This window comes from Dendropsophus ebraccatus, chromosome 4 (genome assembly GCF_027789765.1).
Source record: "Dendropsophus ebraccatus isolate aDenEbr1 chromosome 4, aDenEbr1.pat, whole genome shotgun sequence".
NCBI classification, from domain to species: domain Eukaryota; kingdom Metazoa; phylum Chordata; class Amphibia; order Anura; family Hylidae; genus Dendropsophus; species Dendropsophus ebraccatus.
In genome coordinates this window covers 116620474-116648189 of record NC_091457.1, presented here as the reverse complement: position 1 = coordinate 116648189, position 27716 = coordinate 116620474, and the positions used below count along the sequence as shown (strand labels likewise).

At 41.8% G+C, this 27716-nt stretch overlaps 1 protein-coding gene across 4 annotated transcripts in view; it reads left to right on the top strand.

Annotated features, from left to right (window-relative positions):
- CPNE9 (copine family member 9) overlaps positions 1-27716 on the top strand; it is a 202229-nt gene that overhangs the window by 27795 nt on the left and 146718 nt on the right. For 3 of the 4 annotated variants that reach the window (XM_069968753.1, XM_069968758.1, XM_069968757.1), the window contains exons 2-3: positions 22537-22577; positions 23785-23831. In XM_069968753.1, the coding sequence (XP_069824854.1) occupies positions 22537-22577; positions 23785-23831 (88 nt within the window). Of the gene's footprint in view, positions 1-4602; positions 4990-22536; positions 22578-23784; positions 23832-27716 lie in introns of those variants that run through there. The other variant, XM_069968754.1, reaches the window with a different exon arrangement.

Genomic DNA, 27716 nt, shown 5'->3' with positions numbered 1-27716 from the left:
AGGCAAGCAAAGTCGCCAAAATGTGACATGTCAAAGGAAGAAATGGGAATATACAGTAGGAAAAGGAACCAATGGTCGGAGCTGGCAATAGACCATAGAAACATAGAATGTTGTCGGCAGAAAAAGACCACTGGATTCATCTAGTCTGCCCTTTTAGTATTTCCTTTCTTAGTATCTTAAGAAAGATATGTTTATCCCAGGCAGGTTTAAATTCTGTTTTTGTAGATTTACCTACCACATCTGCTGGAAGTTTGTTCCAAGCATCTACTACACTTTCAGTAAATTAATATTTTCGTTGCTTCTGATCTTTCCCCCAAGGTATTCAATTATCAGATCTACAATTCCAAGGCAGAAGGACCACCCTGGTGATGCAGAAGTAATATCCAAAAACAAGGCTGAGGTCAGGATAAGGGTCAATCAGGATTAGAATCACCAGGACCAAGAGACAAAAAAAGCAGATAAATCACAAACAGCAGGCAATGCATTGGGGGCTTGTTGCCCTTTAAATAGGCTGAAAGACAATCCAACACTACTGGATGAAGAAGTAATAAAATAAAGAAGAGTGCACTATAGGGAGTTATCAGGTACTAGCAGAATGGGGGGTGGGGTGGTGGTGGAAGCGACTAACCTGATTGCGTTGTGCTGACTAGGCTTACCACTACTGTAGGCACATCAAACAGACTCCATTGGCTCCCTCACAGTGCTAGATGCAACAAGCTGTATAAACAGGGAGGACAAATTGCTGTGTACAGAACTAGTGGGGACTAAAGCATGACACACAACCGGGACTAAGGCATGACACTCTTCTTTATAGTTGTAATGGACAACGCATTTTGAGACTGTACTGATCTCTTCATCAGATGATGGATCACATAAAGAGATCAGTCCAATCTCGAAACGCGTCATCCTTTACCACAATAAAGAAAATGCTTTATTTATGCTTTACTTCCATTTGTGCAACGCTTCTGTATACAGCATTGGGCTGTTCTATGGGGATGCACGAGTCCCAAGGGCCAGTTGTTTTCTTTGGAGAGATGACTGCTCATGCATGACTGTATGAGTACATGAGTGAGTGTTCTGTGACCAGCTCATTACTATTGATCAGTGGGGTCCTGGCTCCTTACTGTTAGGTATTATATAACATGCAGTTTCTATTTCTAAGTAAAATAACTTTTACAGTACAAACTCACTGGGCGGAGAGACTCGATGCGGATCCTTCCCTGTACAGTCTATGGGCAGACAAACTTGCAGCAGGATGCCCATCCTGCTGCGAGTTTGTCCGCAGCCAGCCCCGTTAACCCCCCACCGCCAAAGCGTATACATCACCCGGTCTCCGCTCTGGCTTGCTTCGGGGGTTCCCGGCACGTCCTGCTCAGCCAATCAGTGCGCCGCCCTGCTGCAGCGCACTGATTGGCTGAGCGGGACAGGAAAACACCGGGAGCCCCAAAGCAAGCCGGAGCAGGGACCGGGCAAAGTATGGGCTCCGGCAGCCGGGGGGGTTAATGGGGTGGCTGTGGACAAACTCGCAGTGGGATGTTAGTCTGCCCATAGACTGCACATGGCACGATCCCCAGCAGGTCTCGCTGCGGATCCGCCCAGTGGGTTTGTACCCTTAAAGAGGTTTTTGCCTGGTTTACACCCATTTCCAGGTGTAAACCTTGATAAATGAGACACGGGAGGAGGCCACACCTCCTCCCTGCCTTGCCATGCTGCCCCTGCCTGCTCATCAGGTGAGCTGGGAATATGGCTGCTGTACACCATGGAAAAGGGGTAAATCTGCATATACCTGGGGCGCATTTTGATAACTCCCCCCCCCCCCCCTTGTATTTTGTTTCCTGGTAGCGCCATCACAGGAGAAATTAATCATTACACAGCACTCATTCAAATCAGTGGGCTGTCTTTGTAATACAGGAAAGGTCCTCCAAACTAAGAGACACTCTTTATAACCGCTCCACACTCTGGCAAAGAGATAAGGATCCCGAACAGAGGACCTCCCTCTTTTCACTAATAGTGTACATAAAAAATTAGGTTTTCTAAATGAGACAACAATAGAATATGACTCATTTTATAATTGTATTTGTCAGATAAAAGGACACCTGCAGGTTCACCCTTACAGCCGTCAGTCATAGACCCCATTATCCAGTCCCTAGATGTAATGAAACAGAATCCTGGGGGTGAATCTTGTGATTTCCTCTTCTTCATATCAGATCTTTAGCTTGTAATAATATTTGGACAATTCCCATTGAGAGGGGATGGGCTGCCTGACATCAAGGTGACATTTATATTGTAAGGCTTTCATTTAAAAGCTGTTTATAGACCAAATAAGAATAGCACCGTCGGGAAGAATTGGAAAGCTGCAATGAGTTCTAGCCATTTACAGCCATGGTAGGTAACATGATATTTTCCAAAGGCCACGTGTTACCTGTTACCAAGATACTTTAGAACAAATTATAAGATCATAAGACACTACACAGAGTACCCAGCACCTATATCTGAAGAGATAAAAAGCAATTTTATTCATTTATGAAAAAAGAACCATGTTCATGCACATAGGGGGCAGTATTATAGTAGTTATATTCTTGTACATAAGAGCAGTATTATATTTATTATATTCCTGTACACAAAGGGCAGTATTATAATACTTATATTCTTGTACATAGGAGCAGTAATATAGTACTTATATTTTTGTACATAGAGGGCAGTTTTATGGTAGTTATATGCACAATCCTAAAGAACAGAAATGGCGCACCCATGGTTTATACGAAAACCTATCAGCTACTGTACATTAAAAGCCAGGTAGAATGGGAGAAGGAGGGGGTACAAGGGAGGAGTGCTAGCCACAATGAAAAAAGGGACAGAATACATAACATATGCGCCTGCCTAAAGGACAGAAATGGCTGCACATCGCACCCATGGTTGATACGAAAGCCTATCAGCTACATTAAAAACCAACATCAGAAGTTAGTATATAATTTGATCAAACCATATTGCCTCTTGTACCACATGCAGGTCTCTGATACACATGAGTCCCTACGCTAAACAACACAGTACTGGTCAGTAAATGCCAACCCAGCAAAGCTTGGTGGCGCTTTCTACACCTGGTTTGGGGGGAGGGGCTTGGGTTTTGGTTCTGTGACAATTGGGGTTGCAGGGCCATTCTGTGGCCCCCCTTCCCTGCTAGTGCGCGCTTTGTGGGGTTAATGTTCGCTGACCGGCATAGGGTCATTTAGCATAGGGGCTCATGTGTATCAGAGACCTGCACGTGGTACATGAGGCAATATGGTTTGATCAAGTTATATACTAACTTCTGATGTTGGTTTTTAATGTAACTGATAGGCTTTCGTATCAACCATGGGTGCGATGTGCAGCCATTTCTGTCCTTTAGGCTTGTGCATATTATATTAGTTATATTCTTGTACATAGAGGGCAGTATTATAGTAGTTATATTCTTGTACATAGGGGGCAGTATTATAGTAGTTATATTCTTGTACATAGGGGGCAGTATTATAGTAGTTATGGAACAACAAGAAAAAATCAAAAAGCTGGGGCACTCACCATGCTTCCAAGTTCAAATCTTAATACTTTATTGCAGTAAACTCAATCCATCGGGTGAGGGAGGACAAGGTGGACTAGCAGGCGCGTACACCTCCGTGGGTGTACGCGCCCACTAGTCCACCTTGTCCTCCCTCACCCGATGGATTGAGTTTACTGCAATAAAGTATTAAGATTTGAACTTGGAAGCCTGGGGAGTGCCCCAGCTTTTTGCTTTTTGTTTGTTGTTCCATACATGCTTTCTCTGTCCTGGGAGCACCACAAGTACAAGTTTAACATCAGTCTTGTCCTCACACCAGCCCCCGGAGCTAGCATTACTGGCAGTGCCGACCACACTCTACCTCCTTTCAGTTCTTTCATTATAGTAGTTATATTCTTGTACATAGGAGCAGTATTATAGTAGTTATATTCTTGTACATAGGAGCAGTATTATAGTAGTTATATTCTTGTACATAGGGTCAGTATTATAGTAGTTATATTCTTGTATGTAGGAGACCGTATTATAGTAGTTATATTCTTGTACATAGGGAGCAGTATTATAGTAGTTATATTCTTGTACATAGGAAGCAGTATTATAGTAGTTATATTCTTGTACATAGGGGGCAGTATTATAGTAGTTATATTCTTGTACATAGGAACAGTATTTTAGTAGTTATATTCTTGTATGTAGGAGACAGTATTATAGTAGTTATATTCTTGTACACAGGGAGCAGTATTATAGTAGTTATATTCTTGTACACAGTATTATAGTAGTTATACAGTATTCTAACATTTGACTCCCGGTGATTGGAGATGTTGGATGCAGCTCTATGGAGTCCTGGAAAACATGGGACAATTCATGTTTTTCTGGAAAATAGGTTTGTTTTTTGGTTATCTGAAATGGGTTCTTGAATTTGATTCATATGTGTTTTCCACTCCAGCCACTAGGTGTCTCACTCTACCCTGTGCACAGCTGCAGTGTCTCAAGGTTTAGCTATGTTTGACCACTGCTCCACTGTACCCTGCTTGCACTCTCTTACTCTTAGTTCCTGTGGGGGGAGTTCACTATTTTGGTTCAGTGTTCAGTGGGAGACAAACTTCAGACCAAAGTTTCTGCTGCAGTGGCAAAGTAGGCCTGGCCTAGACTAATTTCCTTGACAGAGACTAAGATTTATTTTTATAAGAAACTGATACCTGCACTATGCAGTGCTAAATCCTAGTGGTGGGGTAACCAGAAAAAAAGGACCAACCCTTGCCTGAGGATTCTTCAGTCAGGACAGTCACCCCCTAAGGAAAGGCAGAGGGACTGATCCCCAGTAAGGCAAAGTTGCTAAGAGCCAAGGCACCTTACTGAAACAATCTCATTGACTTGGGGAAATTTCAGTGGGAGCTTGACCTAGAGACAGAGACCAAGGACTTGTGCTACCTCACATAGCAAACTTGTGTGGGCAGTAGGCGGTAAGTTATATACACATATCTATACATGAGTACAAGGATTCTTCTTTCAAGTATTTTTTAGTAAAGTTGAACTCCTGTTTAAGTGCTGGACTCTGCCATCTCTTGCGCCACACCCTGCACCTGTACCTCACACTAGTTCTAGCAAGATCTGGTGCCCGTGTGTGGGTATTACCACTTCTGGCCACCATGATAATTTGCCCCAAAACACCAGACCTACCATCTGCACACAACACCTGCAACCAGCGCCCCAGGCCACGGCACATAAAACAATAATACTTACCTTGGGCCGTTCAGTGTACCCTACACTGTAAAAGGCAGTCTTCACTGCTTCTGCACACTGAGCAGCGAGACATATACCAAGCCTCATCACATTAACATTCTCTGGGCTGGGTGCGGAGCCCCCACACCAACCAACATTCACCACATTCACTGGGCTTGGCACAGTGCAGCAGGTGCAGTAAATGATAATCGAGCAGCAAGGTACATGGGGGACATTTATGAAGATCGGCATATGAGTAAATTAGGCCCCGCCCCCAATTACCCCGCCAGGTTCACAAAGAAGTGCACGCCTCTTAGTGAAACCAGATTGACCTGCTCCTAAGCAGGTATAGATTTCTTTCATGATCTACGCCTGCAAGCAGACGTAAATCATTAAAGTATGCTCACGGACAATTAAGGGATCCGTAGTACCACTATAGGTATGGTCCTGCAGAGACTTTTCAACAGAGTTCACCGACTATCTCAACCACAGTAGACCTAATAATACATAACCTTTATTTATAAATTCATAAAAAGGGTACCTACATCGAAGAACCCATCCATCACATCTAATGACTCGAAAAACGTGAGAAATCAGTGCTATTCCGGGACAACTAGATACAGGTAGTGATTACTGGAGGGCAGGGGGGGGGTAGTGCACGCTACTCTCAGTATGTAGATGTCTGGCCCTGCCTTTTGGGGAACCCACCTCCTTAATAGGGTGGCCCCAACCACGATGACAGTCCCTTACCTAATAACAGTGCCCAGGAAAAAACAACAGTGTGTGAGGAGGTGGGTTCCCCAAAAGGCAGGGCCAGACATCTACATCCTGAGAGTAGCGTGCACTACCCCCCCTGCCCTCCAGTAATCGCTACCTGTATCTAGTTGTCCCGGAATAGCACTGATTTCTCACGTTTTTCGAGTCATTAGATGTGATGGATGGGTTCTTCGATGTAGGTACCCTTTTTATGAATTTATAAATAAAGGTTATGTTTTATTAGGTCTACTGTGGTTGAGATAGTCGGTGAACTCAGACGTAAATCATAGTTAATCTGGCGCGGGGGAAGTCCACGCCTCTTCCTGTTTTGCCACACCCCTTGGCACTGATTTTTGGTCAATGAATGCCTAGGAAGTCATTACGTTGGAGGGTCAAACAAACCTGCATGTGATAGAAAGTGGTCCCCTGACTGCTGCAGTACTCAGAACCTTATGCTGGTGCAGTCAGCCCTGGGATCTCCTAAATGTTGCACAATCCCCAGTCTCATATTGGCAAAGTGTAATGGATGTTCAAGGAGGATGAAAGCATTGATACTATTGACTGGTCCTAATCTTCTCAGACCTAAATCCAAATGAGAATGTCTAAGATGTAGTGCTGAAGTGCATCCAACACTGCCAAGTAGTGCCACAGACTATCCACACTGACGTCCTGATCTAGGTTTGGGAGGAGATCTCCAGGACATCATTTCCATCTTATTAGAAGCATTCCCAGATATTGTCGAGAGTACATATAGGCATATGGGGGCCATACACGTTACTGACTTCCAGTGTGGTTTGAAATTCATCACTCAAGTGGTTGACAGCTTTAGTTTTCATCATAGCTATATCCTTATCCATGGTACCTACTGTTAGAAAATGGGTGATTAATACATAAAATAAGTGTTCCATAACTTTCCCATTAAACTCTAATATTGTACCATTGATGTTAATATCCACCATGCCGTTATCAGTCCGAACTGTACAGTATTTGCTGTCTGGAAATTCACTGAGGCATAGAACAGCTTAGATAACCTTGCCCTATGCCATGTTTTTTTCACCAAAATGCTTCTCTATGGGCCACAGTGGTCTTTATCTACAGCTTCATATTAGTATGTGAGTCTACAAACATCTCTTGATCTTCAACTTCACAGGAATTCTTCTATAGGATTTAATTTCTGTCTGCATAAAAGAAACTCTATACAAAAAGGCAGCGTATGAAGTGCAGACTGTGAAGCTAAGAGTTTTGTCTGCTAGGAATAGAGGGACGGACTAAGGAAAATGCAATGTCCTTGTATAGGAACATTGTGAACGGCAGGAGCTGGAATTAGACAGAAATTCCCATAGATCCCAAGGCCTCTTGAAGTTTCAGAGCAAGAAATACCCTCATTACCGCGACAAAGTCAATGCAAAGTCTTTCTGAGGTTACCAAAAGAAATGGAGAAAATAGTTTTAAGATGCGCAACATCTTGCGCCCATCAAAGATTTTGATTACCCTATTAAAAACCCTGATATGATAGAAGAGGGTCGCAACAGGATGAATGATGAGGCAGAGAGTGTTTCACTCTGGAGGACCTAACCTGTCCAAGCAGGGCCGGCTCCAAGTTTTTGCGGGCCCTCGGTTGACAGAACCTCAGCGGGTCCCTAATCCATCCACTATGCACTCATCATCCACACACTATGCACAATCACTTGGGACACCACTAACATACACAAGCACACATTATTGACACAGACACTGACTGACACAGACTGACTGACACTAACACACAGCACTTACAGCTCTGTCTTCTCCTTCTTCACTCTGTTCGGGTCATGTGATCAGGTCCTTCACCCTTTTCTCTCTCTCTGTGCAGGTCCTGCTCCATCTTCTTTGTCTTCTGATGTTCAGCCCACTCGCTATGCACTACAGTGAGGTTGCTAAACATTAGAACACTGGACACCTCTCCCTCTCTGGGCCCCCAGAGGCACTGTGGGCCCCAGCACTTGCCTGGGTAAGCCCTGTGCTGACACCAGCCCTGTCTCCAAGCATCACATGTAAAGTCCATTGGTTTTAATGAGAACTGTGTGATACTTAGTTTCTCTTGTGGAGTCACTGCAGAGAAAGTGTACACTTATTATGACTGTCTCCCTAACTGGGCTTGGTACTGTGGTAGGTGTGTTTATAGTGCCAGCGGCGGTTTTACTAGTCAGATCCTAGAAGATTTTTTTTTTTCAGTAAACTTTGTATTTCTGGCCAGTAATTCATTATTCTCTTCTACTGGAAAAAATATTGAAAGCCGTGAAAAAGCTTTTGAGGGTTTAATGTAAGAAAAGGATTCTTGGAGATTAAGTCTGCAGCTGAGTGTAAAGCCAAATACTTTACTAGGGAATTCTTTCCATATCACAAGATCAGCCCAAAACAGCTTCAGATTTATCATGTCATGAGAATACAAGTATCAGATGACAGGTCACCCCAAACCTCTGGGTAGAACCGGCTTCACCCAAAAATCAGTACCTGATCAAGGTCCATCATATCAGGATGATCAAGGAAGCCATACAAATATTTGTGCCAAACATGCCCACATGACATCAAAGTCATTGTTCTATAATGTAACATGAATAAAGTGCCATGGATTTATGGATTCTTCTGCCATTGTAAGCATTTTGTTACCTACATATCTATTTGGAAGATCTGATGGACAGGGTCATAGGTTGGCTTTCCTTTGCCTATGAATAGGATGCTAAATACAAGCAAGACCAGAATTGGAGGCCTTGGCCTAGGTATGTATTACATGACATAATCTAGTACTACATAGACAGACAAAAACTCCACCAGCAAAATCATCTGATCACCAGGGCAGCTGTTTTCCAGGCAGCACTAGGACTGCATCTAACTTCTTCAGCCACCGGTAATCAAATGCTGAGACTTTTGGGTTAAAAAGGACTCAAGCATGCTCAGGTTGCTTGCTTCTCTAATAAGGAATGAAATTCTTTAAATTTGGGGCTTTAATTGGATCTCAGTAGCTGGACCCTTTAACAATGACTGACTAACTAAGGCTAAATAAGACTGGAGTCCAAGATATTCTGCAGCAAGCACCACACAGCAGAAACCAAAGGAAGGTGTCAGTTTATTTCTATTTACCCCCTACCGGAGCATATACCTAACAACCATGAAGCCCAGACACCTTTAACTCCTGGAAGGGGGGGGGGAGGGGCGATTTTCCTGCAGCAGTAATTACCCCCCAGGAACATCCTTACAGTTAGCTGGTACATAGACTAAAGTCAGCAACATGTGCATGTGATGAAGCCGGCTTGGTTCAGTCATAAGCAACGAACAGGCAAAGGTCCGGGTGGGCAATAGAAATAAAGAATGGGCGAGATTTATTAAACTGGTGTAAAGTAGAATTGTCCTAGTCGCCCCTAGCAACCAATCAGATTCCACCTTTAATTTTCCAAAGAGTCTGTGAGGAATGAAAGGTGAAATCTGAGCCATGGGCATTTAGCTTTTACTGGTCTGTTAAGAGATATGATGCTGGGGCATATACTGTAAGTAACCTAACATCGGAGCAGTGAGATGCATAAGCAGAGCCGCAAACAGAAGATTACTGAGCACCACTTGGGAACAGTCTGTGCAGCATGTTAATATTAAAGGGGTTGTCCAGTTAAAATCTTTTTCTTTCAAATCAACTGGTTTCAGAAACTTATATAGATTTGTATTTTACTTCTATTTAAATCTCGTCTTCCCATACTCATCAGCTGATGTATGTCCTGCAGGAAATGTTTTCTTTTCAGTTTCACACAGTGCTCTCTGCTGTCACCTCTGTTCCAGACAGGAACTGTCCAGAGCAGGAAAGGTTTTTTAAGGGGATTTCCTGCTGCTCTGGACAGTTCCTGTCTCGGCCAGAGATGTCAGCAGAGAGCACTGTATGATAAGTATGGGAAGACTTGAGATTTTTAAATAGAAGTAAATTACAAATCTATATAACTTTCTGACACCAGTAGATTTGAAAGAAAAAGATTTTTGCTATATAACCCCTTTTAATGCCTCTTTAAGTTTGTGGAGAAACTTTTATGAAATGTACAGATAAGGGAGACAGCATTGATATTTTCCACAGATACACAGAATCCTCATCTGGACCAACATTTTTCCAGTCAATAAGGGAGAACAATTTACTGCTCAATTTCTTGATTTCCAGGATCTCTTATTCAGCAACAGGGATGGGTGGAGATATCGGACAAGTTGCAGTTTTCTCATTTAGAATGAGAAGGTTGAGGAGAGAGATTGGAAAGAATTGGTTAGAGATAAAGGAATATGTCATCAACAATATATGGAGTTAATCTGTTTTAAAATTGATAAGGAGACTGAGAAATACTGTATTGGGAGCCTGATACCCATGTGCTAGGATGAAAGCCAGACACTGTTTTCAGGAAGATTTAAGAGTCCTTCCATTTTTTTGCCTGCTTTCTTCTCCACCAAGATATGGCCGTGCATAAAAAAACCCTTAGTCTATGCCAGACGTCCATAATATTAGTCGGAGAGGAATTGGCTGCAAGATCGTTAGAGCAGAATAAGAAAGAGGCTCTTTGGGATGCCAGCCAAAAAAAAAAAAAGAAGAATGTCAATGCTTGTGTGAATTCTCAAGCATGATTATTATAAACTCAGCCTAGGGAAGTAAATTCACCCATTAGTCCTGCCAAGAGGATACAAGGTTTCTGGGGAATTTCTCCAAGATCTGATTAATTCAGTCACTTTAACCATAGAATTGAGGAGGATAGACTAAGGAAAAGTCTTCCTTGACTTCAAGCAGTTTGCAGAGTAATCATCAGAACCTGGAAGTAAACTGAACTCCCCTGATGGATATAAGGTGCTTGGGGGGGACATGGGGGAAGAAGATGTGTCTGATACAGTAGAATGTCAAAGTGACTGTAAAAGAAAGGCCACTAGCTATCGAGCAATAAGCTCACAGTCCTCAAAACTGTCATTTCTTTTGGCCGGGGGAATCACAGGTTTTTCATTGGCACCTTTCTCGGAAGGAAGCACTCCAACACCTATAGAAGAAGTGTCGACCTCTACAATGTAAGGCATGGTGGAAAGACTACAATGAATGACTGTGGCTAAAGAGAATGTACTGTATATATATATGGGTGTCACAATCAAGAAAATGGAGAAATTGCCACAAAAATTTTGAAAAGCCCATCAACCACTGGATGACTATAGGATAAGGGCAACTGGGCACCAAAGAAAACTTTTTAGGACCCACCTGCAAGCCTTGACTCAGTTTTATGAACCCAAGTAAAGGTAGATTTGACATTTCAAAGAAATGGCTCAAACATGTCCTTAATCAGTAGAGCTGTTAGGATGTTATCCAGATAGATCACCAAAGGAAGGTCCTAAAAAATCTGCCAATATAGCCAATTCTAATGCTACATTCTAATACTTCACACACACACTCGAGTATTGATCGCAGATTTCAATTGATCTCCTTGTTGAACACAGAATAAATTACAAGCTCCTCTGTGGTGCAGTTTGGTCATTGGTCAAAAGATTCAGGGACAAAAGGTAATGGCTACTTATTTTTACCTGGTTGTCTATGCAGAAGTGAAGGGTCCCAGCCGCCTTCTTTTCTCAAAGAAAAATCCTGCTTCTGCACAAGAGAAATCTCTCCTCTGTCTGAATTTTCTTTGATATACTGTGACACGGCCTCTGTTCCTGAAATGAATAAAGACTAGCTTCTGCTACCAGGAAGGAGATCAACAAGGCATAATACATATAATTTCACCTTGCTACTTGCTGAAATTGTTGCTGTAGTCTGCATAAACTTTAGGCCTCTCTGACAGATCCTCTGGATGAGAAGAGGGTGGACGAATGACAGGTCGGCATCCCTGATGACAGTAAATACTTCAGTGAATCATTTCTGTGGTATTACATATGGTAACTAGTGTGTGTGCGTTTGCAGCTAGAGGAAACCCAGAAGGAGAGGACTAATAGATCTTCATTGATCCTGATAGAAAACTATAGTGTAGTGTTATAATGGATGGTCTCTGAAAGAACATTGATAATTACCTAAGATAATGAAGAGTGACTTTTGCAGAGAATTCATGGGAATTTATGGGTAGCCAAGGTAACTGGAAAGATTGTAAAAAGGAGAAAACTTTGCCTATGGCACTCTCTCTTCTTGGAAATTTGTCTTGCAGGATGGTCTTGCACTGAACCTTATTGCCCAGGTTGATAAGTTTATTCAGTTTAGGCCCTGTGATTGGCTGGCTAAACCATGTGACCTCCTGGGTATATGAATAGGTGATTTCAGATTTGTGTCACTTGCTGGTTGGAGCTAAAGAGGGATACCAGGGAGAGTTAGCTTTTAGATGAAGTTAGGTAGGAAGGGACCCCCAAAAGCCCTTGTTAGGGCTAAATGTATAGAAAGCAGAGATTTAGAAGGTGTTTTGAGACAGTGTGTTCAGGGTCCTTCTAGACAAAGCGATTTTTTACATTTACCGCCAAACGATAAACAATTGTAAACAAGATTGTTTGTCGTTAACCTGAAATCATTCACCATATTACACAGAACTATAGTCGTTAGTTCCGAACATTAGATCGTTTACTCCATCTGATCCCAGCAAAACAATGAACAATGTGCAATTACACTGAACAAGTAGTGAACAAATGCAAAACTTGAGCAAACGAATGTGGAATTACAGCAAACTAATAATGAACGATTAGCAAACAATAGTTAGCAAATGATAATCATCCCGTGTAATAGGGCCCTTGGGTAGGAAGGGACCCCCAAAAGTTAGATGCACCTAGGCATGCTTCCCCTGCTGTCCCATATGCATTTCATAGGTTTTGACATCATTTCCTGAGGTGTCATTGTGGACTTGGTGACCTCCAAGTGGTCGAATATTGATTTCAAAGTCCTGGGTATTTTTCTCTCATAGACTATAATGGGATTCGATATTCGATCGAATATCGGGGGCTATTTGAATTTAATTTAGAATTTTTGAATTAGTCACTATTCGCTCATCTCTACTGCTGAACGAGTAATGATTCGTTTTTGGACCCCCTCAGGCAGCAGGGACCAAGTAGGACTATTATCTCTGCATCCTCTACAGCTACCCGCTGGCACTGTGTCATTCTGTAATAGGGGGCATTATAATGGGGCTAATTTTATTCTTTACTATGGAACTTTAGTAGCGTATCATTGGGTGTACAGCTGTTACCAACCCAGCATACCATCAGGGCACAAATAGTCATAGGTTGGAGACTATTGATTTAAAGAAATGAATAGGGCTTCCTCGCTGCTCTTTATGGGGCCAGACCTCTAGAGGACAAAGGATATTTAAGCAACTTTTTAGCGCAGCGTATAAACCTTGTTTAATCTCTGTTCGCTGTGTAACTGCGGCGGCTAGAGGAAATGTAATACCTTATCTCATGTTCCCTAATTAAATTGTACTCATGTTTTGCCCTGGGAGGGCAAGTTAAATTCCGACTTTCTTATGAAGTGATCAATATTGTGTTCACCGCTAGCTGGCTGCCTATTAGTGCAGTGGTCTGTATCAATCTCCTGCTCTCTGAGGTATATTGGACCAGCAAACCATTTTAACATCTGAATCCCCGGATTAGAGTTTAGCCGGTGGGGGATTCGCCCTGATTTTATCTTTGCTTTAAAGGGGTCTTCCAGTTTTTGGGGTATTGATGAAGGTAGTGAAAGGAAATATGAGCGCACTCCAAGTTCTACCAGCATGTTATTAATCTAGGTCAGGTGTGGCCCTGCTGCTTACTCCGTAGCCCTCTGCATCACGTATACCGTGTACAGTACAGCCATTTATTGCATCCTCCAGAGAGACACATTTATGTGAAGTTTTATAGCAATAATTGGAGATTTCCTCCTAATTGTCACTTTAATAATAGGCAACCCATCAAGGTGACCTGTTTTGTGCAATGCAAAAATGCTTTGTTCTTGAACATCCCACTTCTTTTCCTATTGTAATTGCCGGAGCATAATTATTTAACTAATGAGAAGAGAATTGTAAATGTCAATTTCTTCATCTCTGTAATAGAAGAGGAAAGTTTTCTTCACTTAAGATACGGGAAGAGTGATTGTAATTGGTCAGATAACCCAAATACAATCACACTAAATTAACTCTTGCATTTCACAATATCGTCTTATGAGCAGAAGTCACTGTCTGTAGCAACCATAGTGGTTGCTTTGGGGCCCACAATCCTCTAGTGGCCATTTTTTGAAAACTGCAATAATTTATTATTTTACTTTATATGGGTAGACACATAAAAAAAAAAAATAATAATAATAAAAAGAGAAAACACCAAAACTATCTCAAGTGGTGAGATTCTTTAAATATAAAAAAACATAAAGGAGCAGTTTTTACAGGTTTAGGGGAGGGTCGATTTTATTACCATTCTCAGAATCGGTAATGCCCCAGCTGCTGGACCCCCAGCAATGAGCTTTTTATCCTCTATCTTATGAATAGGGAAGAACAAGTTAAGATGGGAACACCTTTAGGGTGCCCCCAGCAATGAGCTTTTCATCCTCTATCTTATGAATAGGGAAGAACAAGTTAAGATGGGAACACCTTTAGGGTGCCTTCACTTGTACAGTATTACAGCGGATTTCACGCTGTGAATTCCATGTACTGTTCTCTACTGCCTCCTTAACCCACCGCTCCCACTCAGCCACTGAATGGCTGAGTGGGATGTCAGGTACTCGGGAGCTGGAGAAGCAGTTCAGAACGCGCCCAGGTAATGTAATTACTGGGCAGCGGTGGGTTAAGGAGGCACTACATTCTCGCAGCGGAATAAAAATCTGCTGCGAGAATGTAGTGCCATAGGGAGGAGCATCTCACAGTATCGCAGCGGAACTCACAGCATGAAACCCACTGCAATACTGTACATGTAAAGGCACCCTTAAGTACTGTATATGTTCACACATGTTGGAGTTTCATTGTAGTAAGACAATGATGGAAGACTGGATGGCAATAAAATGAAAAACAAAACAGTACTGCAATAAAACAATACAGTAGCGCAATAAAAATGCATGTGTGAACGCAGCCCAATACTGTGGCCACACCCAGCTTTCTATATGGATGATTTTAAGGGGTGCTTAATTGTCATTACTGAATACAAAGCCAGAAAACGATATTACAAGAGGATAAGCCTCAGTCTTTCCTTTATATGTGTCCTCCATTTATGATCTGTTCCTGGCTTTATATCTAATAATTGCAATAAAAAACCTGTAAGTGTGAAGACACCCTAGGTGTAGTGTACCTTTAAATCAAAGTACTTATCTACCAAGCTAAACCTTCCAAGATTACTTGGTACAATCTCCCAGCTAGGTTCTAAGCTGAAGGTATAATTGAGAGATTAGAGAAATTTAGTGAATGTAATAGCGCATTATTAAGGGGTTAAAGCCTATAGATGCAGGATATTAACTACAATGTATTGTAATGCAATTGCCATCGCTGTGTTACCTGATTGAGAGAGAGAAAAGCATTTACAATAGCTAAAGGGTGGAGGACTAGTGTGTGCGCGTCACAACATAACCTTATAAGACGTTACATAAGATAGACAGAGAATGGCAAGACTTCGTCAAACCTAACAAGAGAACATATTATACTATTAAAAATGTAGCCTCCCATAGCATTAGTGCATTCGTCTCCTGAAATACTTTGTGCTGCTTGGAGCCTTATATGTCTTTAGCTAATTACACCTCTCCTGTCACATCTGGCACTGACTTCTGAAGTGTCCCGGAGAGCTGACTGTATGTTGGTACAGGACGCTGCGGTAAATCACTGTCCTCAGTGCACAGGTGCACATAAATAAAATGATGGTTCACTACCAATGGTAGAGAGTCAGTTTCAGGTCATGCTGCCCAAACCGCTCATCTTCAATGAAATTAGTTATAAGCAACTGGTGGGTTGGATCACAATGCACATTCGGCAGTGATACTGATGGCTGCAGCTTCTTCTTGTCACCGCAGCCCCAGCGGTGAGATTCCTCCCGCTTAAACATAACTTTTCATATGTTGCTGCCCATGGTGAGACTAATAATTCCTTCTATACCTGTTATTATCTATGCAGTTTCCTTACCACAGTTCTGAGTTGCTACTTTCTGCCAAAAGCACACACAGATTTTGTGTGTGCTTTTTTCTCCATCTACCACTTCCTTCCAAAATGGCTGATGTAAACTCTAGCTATGAAGTCTCTATTGGCAACTTTGTGATACCAAAGGGATAATCACAATGGGCCACATGTATCATCCGGCGGACGGATGATTTTTGGCGGAAAGTGCCGATTTGCGTATTATTTTATACGCAAATGGCCGATTTGCGAATAAAATAATCGCAAATCGGCACTTTCCGCCGAGTACGCCAGGGGGCGGAAAGGGGGCGGAAAGTAGGCGGGAAGTGGGCGGAACGGAGGGCGCGGACTCAGAGTCCGCGCGATTTATCATCCGTTCCGCCCAAATGTACGCCGAAAACCTACTCCAGTCCTCAGCTGGCGTAGGTTTTCGGCGGTGCGCACCGGCGCGCACAGGATTTATGTACAGGCAGTCCGCCTCTACATAAATCATAAATCCCCGTACCGCCGGAGCTGCGGGGGCATTTTTAAGTCCGGCGTAAAAAACGCAGGACTTAATAAATGCCTCCCAATGAGTTCATCAGCAACTTGACTTCAGATTTACCCTCCTAGCATTACAAAGAAGCTACAAAGTTGCAGATACAGCCTGCCAGGGACTTGGAAGGGAGGAGGAGACAGGAAGAAAAGCTCACGCAGAGATTTTTGTGTCTTCAGCAGAAGGCAGCAGATCAGAACTGGGGGAAGGAGACTGAATAGATAATAACAAGTACGGAATAAATTATTAGTCTCACCATGGGCAGCAACATATGGAAAGTTATGTTTGCATGAAATTCCCCCTTAAGGATGTGTTCACACATAGCATATATGCTATATAAATTATTTGTTTATATTGAATTATTCTTCTAATATAATGGAGCACAACATAAAATCTGCAGCATATATGCTACATGTGAACATACCTTTGCCTGGTGCAAGACATTGTCTTTCCTGGACTGTCCATGGTCCTGAATTTGTCTTATACTATAGTGAGCCTTATCCATGGTCCTGAAACTTTGCTCTAATAGAAGCAACTCTTCAAGTTCTTCAATTGTTTTGATAGCTATTACCTAGAATGATTGTCACTGATCTCATCACAAAACAAAACCCTAGTCCTGGGCTTAGAAGGAATCATACATAATATTGCACTTGGAGCCATTGGTTTTAGAGAGACATCAATGTCCTCATATCATAGAAAACTTTCATTGTGTACAATTCAGAAAGTGAGTAAATAAAATGGGCTACTTACTGTATCTCATGTGTATGCATATAATATGGATCCTTAGAAATCTGCATTGTGCCATTCCTCTGTTATTCCACCTGGAAATATATAAATAGATTCACTTCTGGGCCTTACCATGTATCAATATCATGTGCTCCTACATAGTCTGACACTATTAGCAATGTCTGAACGCTGTCACATCATGCCATGGGCAGCAGCATATCGAAAGTTATGTTTGAGTGGAATACCCCTTTAACTGCTTCATTATTGTACACCTCCAGCGATGCAAACCTAAACTAGACTAGACTACTCTAGACTACTGGGATGCTTACACTAGTGCATTAACTCGACCACCAGGAAAACTAATAACTAGGGTCTTCTCTGGCCCAAACTACCCTGGATCTTGACATTAACCCTTTCTCAGGTATAATCCACCAGGGATACAGACATTAACCTTCATTGCCTCAGATCATTAGATTTGCAAACATTAGCCTCCCCTTTGCCCTATCCCCCAGCGAGGTTACTGTAAACCCATTAAGTATCCCAGCTGATTCCAGTCAATTATCTAGTGCTACACTTGCTTGCTGCGGATAGCCCCATAGCTTTGGTCCCACCAGATGGAAAAGAAATGGATAGACAAATCAGACATGGTAACAGACAATTTCTCACAGCATAGACAACTGGTATGACTATAGACACAGCGTGGCAGGGTGGAAGTAGGGGGGTCCCAGATAAGGGAACAGCCGAGGGTCTATGGTTTATTTAATCTGCCATTGGTTGCTACTTTCCCCAAGATCAATAAAATCATGTCCTTAAATGTTTTTAAACCATCTGGTGTCAGGAATCTATACATATTTGTAAATTACTTCTAATTAAAAATCTTAATTCTTCCAGTACTTATCAGCTGCTGTATGTCATGCAGGAAGTGGTGTTTTCTTTCCAGTCTCACGTGGTTCTCTTTCCTGCCACCTCTGTCCATGACAAGAACTGTCCAGAGCAGTAGCAAATCCCCATAAAAAACCTGTCCTGAATTAGACCGTTCCTGTCAGGGACGGAGGTGGCAGCAGACAGCACTGTGTCAGACTGATACACCACTACCTGAGAATACACCACTTCCTGCAGGACATGCAGCAGCTGGAAGAATTAAGATTTTTAATCAGAAGTAATTTACAAATCTATATAACTTTCTGTAACCATTTAATTTGAAGAAACATTCCCACTCCCTGCCCCCCCCCCCCCCTGGCACAGCGGGCAGAAAATGTGAAATGTGAAAATTTATTTGCAAAACGCCCGTTTGCGAATAAATTTATTCGCATCTGGCGATTTACCGCCAAAAAATACAACTTATTAGGTTGATAAATGTCCCCCTAAGTCCTCATGAACTTCATGGGTTCTAATACTAAATCAATAAAAAGCTCCTGATTACCAAGTGACATTTACAGTTCTTGTGGTGGTAGCCCCTCATCCACTACATCAATGAATGACTTGTGAGGATTAGAGGACTGCAGTACAGTAAGTAGAGCAGAGAAAGCTGCCATCAAAAAGCACCCCATATCTCAGCATCTTGGAGCAATGTACTGTAGTTTCATTTTTTCCACAAGGTCACTGAATACAGGTAACATATGCAGCCACTACCCTATCTCTACCCTATCTCTATCTCTGCTTATTTTATCCAGTGCGCCATCTAGAGGTGCAGCATGGTAAGGCATGTGATATATTAACATTCCAATCATGTATTTACCTACTACACAAAATCTGTTTAATTTATAAGCACGGAGGATTTAGAGATTTTCTGTAGACATTATTGTGTCAGCAGATAATACCTCAGGATATGTGCTGTAATTTACATCTATAAAACCACACAGAATTATATGTAGGAAAACGTCTAAGGCCCTACTTACATTACGTTTCACTTCCCTCCCCAGTACACATTAGAATGGTGTCAGTAAAGGTATTTCAATATATACTGTGGTGTACTCCTGGAGTAGCCATAAGCTTCAATAGACGAAATATCTGTAGCCAACTACATTTGGACAGTTTTGCTCCGTATTTGCTTAACTTATGAAACACAGAAGCGCTGTCTAACACAGAAGTCACTTTTAAAAACGTAGTGAGGAAAGGGTTAAAGCAATTTCTCCAATTGGTGTCCTCTAAAGATGAGTGCAACTGGAGCATGCTCGAGTCTGATTGTTTGGCATTTGAATACGGTGGCTAAAGATGTTGTATGCAACCCTAGGGAGTCCTGGAAAAGATGGATACAGCCACAGGCCATAGGCAGTATCCATATTTTCCCAGACTCCCTATGGCTGCCCCACAACTTCTTTAGCCATCGGTATTAAAATACAGAACAATCAGACTTGAGCATGCTGGAGTTGCACCCATCTCTAGTGTCCTCCCTTTTGTTTGTAGAGTCTGCCCACAATAAGCTGGTTACACTGATTGTACCCCAGAAATCAGGTGTGGTCTGTGGAGGAACCTGTCAGCAAGGGGTTAAAGGGGTTATCCAGTGCTACAAAAACATGGCCACCTTTGCCCCACTCTTGTCTCCAGATTGGGTGGGGTTTGAAACTCTGTTCTGTTAAAGTAAATGGAGCTTAATTGCAAACCGCACCTGAACTGGAGACAAGAATTGGGCAAAAGTGGCCATGTTTTTGTAGCGCTGGATAATCCCTTTAAAATCCTTGCAGTGCCCTTATTGAGCAAGTAAGACATTACACAGTTCTCATTGGCTCTAAGGTGGTAGGCATATGAAAATGGGTTGCCTCTTGTGAATAAACTTCTATAGTACGACCTGGTTTAGCAAAAAATAATGTGATATTAATGTTACTGGACAACAAACAAGTAGGTGTAAAAAATAGCCAGAGTATCATTAAAAAGGCTCCTCACTCATCCTTTACTGTATACTGCCCCCTCCCATTACCAGCACTATAAAAGATGGGAGATGGTGGTGCCCTGACTGTACTACTTCTGTACTGTTTATGCACTCCAGCAGTATTATATGGTACTGTACAGGATGAGAGATGGTGGTGCACTGCCTGTACTACTACTATACTGTATATGTACTCCAGCAGTCTTATACATTACAGGATGGGAGATGGTGGTGCACTGACTGTACTACTACTGTACTTTATATGTACTCCAGCAGTCTTATACATTACAGGATGGGAGATGGTGGTGCACTGACTGTACTACTACTGTACTGTATATGCACTCCAGCAGTCTTATACAGTACTGTACAGGATGGGAGATGGTGGTGCACTGCCTGTACTACTACTGTACTGTATATGCACTCCATCAATCTTGTACTGTACTGCATGTAAAGCCTCTCCAGTGCTAAACTCACCATGTACAACCACCACCATACATGCTCGCAAAAACATTCAGATACCGAGCAAAGTTTGAATTCCAAACGTGACTCTGGGGTAAATTTTCGTTCGAATATGAACAGTTGAATTCAGATGCTTTCGAACACTGAGGTATTTCTGTACTTCAAGACTGGGCGCCAAAAAGTGTTTGAGAACTGAGCAAGATTTTAAGAACTGAAGCAAATTTCCCTTGAAAATACTGTTTGAGGAATGAATTGTTCTCTGAGTTCCGAGCAGTTTGAGAACCGAGGTACCACTGTAGATAGATAGATAGATAGATAGATCTCACTACTTCTAGAACTGTATGCCTAGAGGCATTTCATAGGGCATATCGATACAGAACCAGGACTTATATGGATTGATGTCATTGCATGGAAATTGGAAGTCTCCTCATACACTCCTTGCTGGATTAATACAATGTAAAAATAATAATGAGATAGCTCCCTTACTCCGCTATATAGCTGCTCCGGGAATACTCAGGAGAAGTCTGAGATAAGTTACCTGCATTATTCATGGATAATAAATATTCCATATGAGTATTGGTGCAAGAAGGATTCCATTTACAGTATATATATGCATGCCACATATATATCTATATTAAAGACAGTAATGGCCTCATGGAAGGGGAACATTGTATAATTCATAAAGGTCCAGTGCAGACATTTCCACCTTCAGCTATGTGTGGTTTTAGGGAAGCATTTATCTTTATATGCCACTTTCATTTGTACTCAAGCTTTGAACAGTAGGCCAGACATGGTGGAAATACTTAAAGGAACATACCAGGCAAAACTAAAGCAAGGCCTGAGGGGTGGAGCATGACCAGAGCCTCATCAGTAACACCAGAGCCCCCTCAGGCCCTGCAGTAGACAGTGGCCAGGATTTTCTAAAGCTGCCTAATTCTAAGACAATGTAAACTCAGACTAGGCAGTCTAAAATGCATCAGATATATCAAAGTGGCTCAGGCTGTGTGAAAAATCTGTGGCGTTCTTCAAGTTAAACTTCAGCAAAAAAGAATTATTTGAAATCAACTGGTGTCAAAAAGTTATACAGATTTGTGAATTACCTCAATTTAAAAATCTCAAGTATTCCAGTTCTTATCAGCTGATTTATGTCCTGCAGGAAATGATGTATTCTCTCCAGTTTGACACAGTGCTCTCTGCTGCCACCTCTGTTCATGGCAGGAACTGTGCAGAGTAGTAGCAAATTCCAATAAAAAACCTCTCCTGCTCTGGACAGTTCCTGTCACAGACAGAGGTGGCAGCAGAGAGCTCTGTGTCAGACTGGAAAGAAAACACCACTTCCTGTAGGACTAGTCTTAGGTTTGCCCATCTATTAGTTGGCTTAAACTGCACCAGGAAATTGCACAACAATTATAGCACAGGTCATCTTTTTGCCAAAGCCACACCGCTTTTTGGCATGGTCAACCGAGGCCCTTTTGTGGGGTAAAGTGTCTACTAGAGATGAGCGAACCTCAATCATGCTCAGGTTTGTCCGTACCCAAACACTCTGCATTTTAGTAATAGTGGCTGAAAAAATTAGATAAAGCCCTAAGGCCTCCTGGAAAACAGGGGTATAAATCCATATTTTCTAGGACTCCCTAGGGCTGCATCCAACTTCTTCAGCCACCAGTATTCAAATGCAGAGTGTTTGGGCATGGACAAATCTGAGTATGCTTGAGGTTCGCTCATCTCTAATGTATACAAAGTGTCATGATAAATGTGGCGCACATAAGGCCAGAACTTTTGCACATAATAATACATCTGCCCCTGTATATCAGTTTCCAGTAGGATTTTTTTTGTGGTAGATTATATTATACTTTATTATTCTCTTGTTTTCTAGGAACCTATTGGACATGGATACATTCTCTAAGTCTGATCCAGGTAAGTGCTTACTGAACTAATATCATAACATATTTTGAGCTTCCTATGCTTGCTGAAGGCCGGTGCTTTTACATACTGCAAGTAAGCAGAACTGCAGTGTAAAGTATAGGAGAAAGACATTGGCAGCTTGAGTAAGGCCCCACTGCAAAACAAAAAAAAACAACACATGGAGACCCAGATCTTATTTCCTGGGGCAATGTCCTCTGGTCTCATGAAACAAAATGGCCACAATGACCATGGTTATTTATGGAGGCTTGTAAACCCTAAAACACCATCGCAAACTCCGAAGCCCAAGAGTGGCCCAAGGCAGGCGTTAGACCCCCCAATTGGGGGGCCCCAATCAAATATTGATGTCATATCCTAAGGATTGGCTTTTAGTATAGAGGTTGACTATTAAAGGGGGTATCTACAGATACAAAAACCTGGACGCTTTCTTCCAGAGACACCACCACTCTCCAGCTTGGGCGGGGTTTTGCTGCTCAGTTCCATTGAAGTTAATGGAGCTTAATTGCAAACCGCACCTGAACTGAAGACAAGAGTCGTGTTGTCTCTGAAAGAAAGTGGCCATGTTTTTGTAGCACTGGATAACCCCTTTAAGCTCCATTCACTGGAACTGAGTTACAAAACCCCACCCAAACTGGAGACAAGAGTGATGCTGTCTCTGGAAGAAAGCGGCAATGTTTTTGTAGTGCTGGATAACCCTTTTAACCCTTTTAAGAAAATAGATCAAATTTCCCCCTTACTGTGTACGAGTTACAGTTTTAGACCAGATGGATTTTATAGTGACTGACGGGGTTTTAGCAATATGTTCAGTATGCAAGATACATGACAAAAGTCTGATAACATGATCATGATCAGTATTATCTTTGTCTCCTGACACCTAACTACAATAAAATATCTGTCTTTTATATTTGGAGTCTGTCAATCTCATCCAGAACAATATAGACGAATCTGAAACTTTCCTGATACCCATCCTGTCCCCGTGCTATACAGTGACTGACAGAATATTACATAGAAGTATAAAATTACAGCTGCTGTGAAATGAATCAGAGATTAGGCTGCACAGATATTCACATTCTTGATCTTCCCAGTGTCCTTTGGGGGGGACTAAGAGTATAAAGAGATTATTCTTCTGCACAAACCAGGTTATAATTATGACTCCTGTAACCTGTACCAAATCCACTGACAATCTCCTCTTCTATTCTAGTGGTCGTCTTGTATGTACAGGGAATTGGGAACAAAGAATGGACCGAGGTGAGTTATTATGCCTTTCTTTACATAAAAGACCTATATCCGATTAGAACACAAGGCTGTTATTTTTTGAGAAAAAGCTGCCATGGCTATGTCTGCTTTTGCAGCAACTAAAATAAAGAAGTTTCTATGAAATTATTATTATTTTTTTTTTCCAAATCAACTGGTGTCAAAAAAGTTATACAGATTTGAAATTTAATTCTATTTAAAAATCTCACATTTTCCAGTACTTATCAACTGCTGTATGTCCTGCATGAAGTGGTGTATTCTTTCCAGTCGGAAACAGTGCTCTGTGCTGCCACCTCTGTTGTGACAGAAACTGTACAGATCAGGAGAGGTTTCCTACTGGGATTAGTTCTAGACAGAGGTGGCAGCAGAGAGCTCCATGTCAGACTGGAAACAATACATCATTTTCTTCAAGACATACAGCAGCTGATAAGTACTGGAAGAATTAAGATTTTACAATAGAAGAAAATAATTAATTTATATAATTTTCTGACACCAGTTGATTTTACACCAGTGACTGCGCTATGAGAAACTTTATCCACCCAAAAAAGTTGCAGTTACTCTTTTGTTTGTTTTATTTTCACCCAAAAGTACGGTTGTATATTAGTATTATTTTACTGTGTGTGACCATGTATACTGCATCCCACAGTAATTTGCGCTGGGCAATATGATGGTAGGGCAGTTCGGCAGGTTAAATAGTTTTAACGCTCAGAATATTATTTTCATGTTTGCTAGATGCTGCCTCTTATATACAAGTATAAACCTATACTGGTAAAAAAGAATTCCTCTTATTCCAAAGGTCGAGGCTGCATTGTATCTTGTTATATGTGCTCCTCCTGAAAATGGCACATTACTGCATATATATTAGATATACACTTCTAGATCCATTTATTTCCTAGAAATCAGATGAGCTTTGCTCCGTGATGTGTAACACTGGGATGTGTTCGAAGTCAATACTTGCAGAATGAAACTGGGGCAAGGGTATTACACTGGATTTGTCAAGGAAGAAATTCTAGGTTTAACAAGCACAGATACAGCTGCTATCTCTCATTCAGGTCTTAGTTGAATATTTAAAGATAATACAAAACCCTTCCTACGAGCCCTGCTACCTGAGGGGTCCCAGTGCCTCATAGGAACACACACATGTAGGCATTGATCAACCATAACATTAAAACTACTGACAGGTGAAGGGTATAGCAATCAATATTTCCCTACAATGGTTCCCGTCACAGAGTTGGATATACCTAAAAGCAAGGGCACAGTCCGTTCCTCTACTTGATAGGTTGGATACAGGTAAAATGGACAAGTGTAAGGATCTATGCAACTTCAAGGACCAAGAACTCTCTGTTTTGGAGCATTGTTAGGCTAGGTTCACACAATGATTTTTTTTTTGTGTGTGTGTAAAATACTGTCCGTTAATTTTATTTAAAATAACATCAATGTAAGCAATGGCCGTCAATTCACACAATGTATTGAATAACGGCCGTTGTCTTCAGTGGCCTTCAAGTTAAAGAAGTCAGGCGAAAATTTTTATTAAATTATTGAATTGCCACCCAAAAGTTATACAAATCACCAATATACACTTATTACAGGAAATGGTTGTAAAGTGCTTTTTTCCCTGCACTTACTCTTGCATCAAGGCTTTACTTCTTGGATAAAATGGTGATGTCACGACCCGACTCCCAGAGCTGTGCGGGCTGTGGCTGCTGGAGAGGATGATGACAGGGGGACACTGAGGGACACGGGGCACTGGAGGGACACTGAGCATCCCCCTGCCATCATCCTCTCCAGCAGCCACAGCCCGCAAAGCTCTGGGAGTCGGGTCGTGACATCACCATGTTATCCAGGAAGTGACATCACCATGTTATCCAGGAAGTGAAGCTTTGATGTAGTAGTAAGTAGTAAGCACTTTATAAGCGTTTCCCGTAATAAGTATATAGTGGTGATTTGTATAACTTTTCGGGGCCAATGCGATACTTTAATAACAATTTTTTGCCGGACTTCTCCTTTAAGATTAAATTGGTCTCTTCCACAATTTCTTTGTCTAGTCATATCCCCCACATGTCATTTTTCATGCACCTGTCCTCTGTCCTGCCTTCCCTGTTTGTCTTTTTGTGCCTGCTGTGCCTTTTCCATCCTGCTGTGTCCTTGATCCTAGGACGAGGGAGCGGAGAGCAGGCATACCAGAGGAAGAGTGTCAGCTTGCTATTGCAACAGTGCCATCACAGCCAATGCCCTGATACAGGGGGGGGGAGGAGGAAAACAGGGACTAAGACTTACAGACTGGACTAAAGTAAAAGCATGAGACCCTCATATTCAAAGAAAAATAATGAGGAAGGCAAAGTTTGGTGTATGCCATGTGAGGTGACGTGGGATACAGCTCCTAGCTTAATTTAGGACTTGGCATGAACCATTTCTCAAGGAGTAGTCCCTGTATGAAGGTGACTTCAGAAACTTCCTGAGAACCTCTAAAGTTGTTTGAGAGTTCCAACGCTTGTTAAGGACCACATTGTTAAAGGGGTTGTTCTCCCAAATTTTCTTTCTTTCAAATCAACTGGTCCCAGAAAGTGCCAGAGATTTGTAATTTACTTCTATTAAAAATCTATATAAAAAGTAATACAGATTTGAAATTTAATTCTATTTAAAAATCTCAAGTCTTCCAGCACTTATCAGCTACTGCAGGAAGTGGTGTATTCTCTCCAGTCTGACATTGTGCCCTCTGCTGCCACTGCTGTCCATGTCAGGAACTGTCTAGCACAGTAGCAAATCCCCATAGAAAACCTGCTCTCCAATCTGGAAAGGATACACTACTTCCTGTAGGACATACAGCAGCTGATAAGTATTGCAATACTGAAGATTTTTTAATGGAAATAAATTACAAATCTCTAGCACTTTTTGGCCCCAGTTTTTTTTGTGAACTACCCCTTTAAGCTATGACATACCAGTAATTAAATGTTTTGATCTGTAACAATAGTTGCTGCTTATGTCGGTTGGACTACCGATCTGTGTTTTGCTGTGTGGCTTCATGGGCATGTGTAATAGTTTTGCCCCTTTGGCAGGTGAATAGTTAAATTCTCAGAAGCCCTAGATGTGTCAGCGGTTAAATCCTGATAGCTCGGGGATTGTGGGCCAGAACCAGATATTAGTGATAAGTGTGAGTGACATTTTGCTGCTGTTTAGCGCAGTGATTACAGCTGGCCAGCCACCCCGGAGCAGCCTCGGGTGAAGTGTAAGGGACAGAATAGCCCAGCAGATAATATCTACTAATAAACTTGAGCTGGAGATGTACAAACCAAAAGAAGACTAAATGAGATCGGCATCTACTGGGAAATCTCATTTTGGTCACGGCCGCCAGAAAACCTAATTGATGCATTTCATCTTGCTCATTTCTGTCTGGCCTGATTTGATTAATTAGCCCCCCGCCCCCCCCCCCTGCTCTTCCTGTTTAAATACTTGTATAAAATATATCGCAAAGGATTGAATTTCAACATATTAAACAGCAAACATCCGCAGGATTGAAGATATGATGAGATGGCAAAAGATACTTAGTCAGCAAAAGGGATTGAAGAAAACAAACTTAAAAGGATACTCCGTCCCAAAGCATTTTTCTGGATAGGTGTTAGATGCTAAATATGTTAATTGTCTGTCTCCCATTTCGCAGTACTCATCACCTCCTGTCAGTTGTCACTTTTGCTGCCCCCAAGCACGCTCACCCTCTTGTACTGTATATAGAGACAATGCAGGAAGGACGTGTGGATATCTAAAATGCCCGCCCTAAGATAGTTTTTAAAAATACAATATGTATAGCTACTGTACAAAATAAGAATAAAAAATAGAACAAATACATTGCAGAGCTTCATCTATCTAAATGTAATGGTTCTG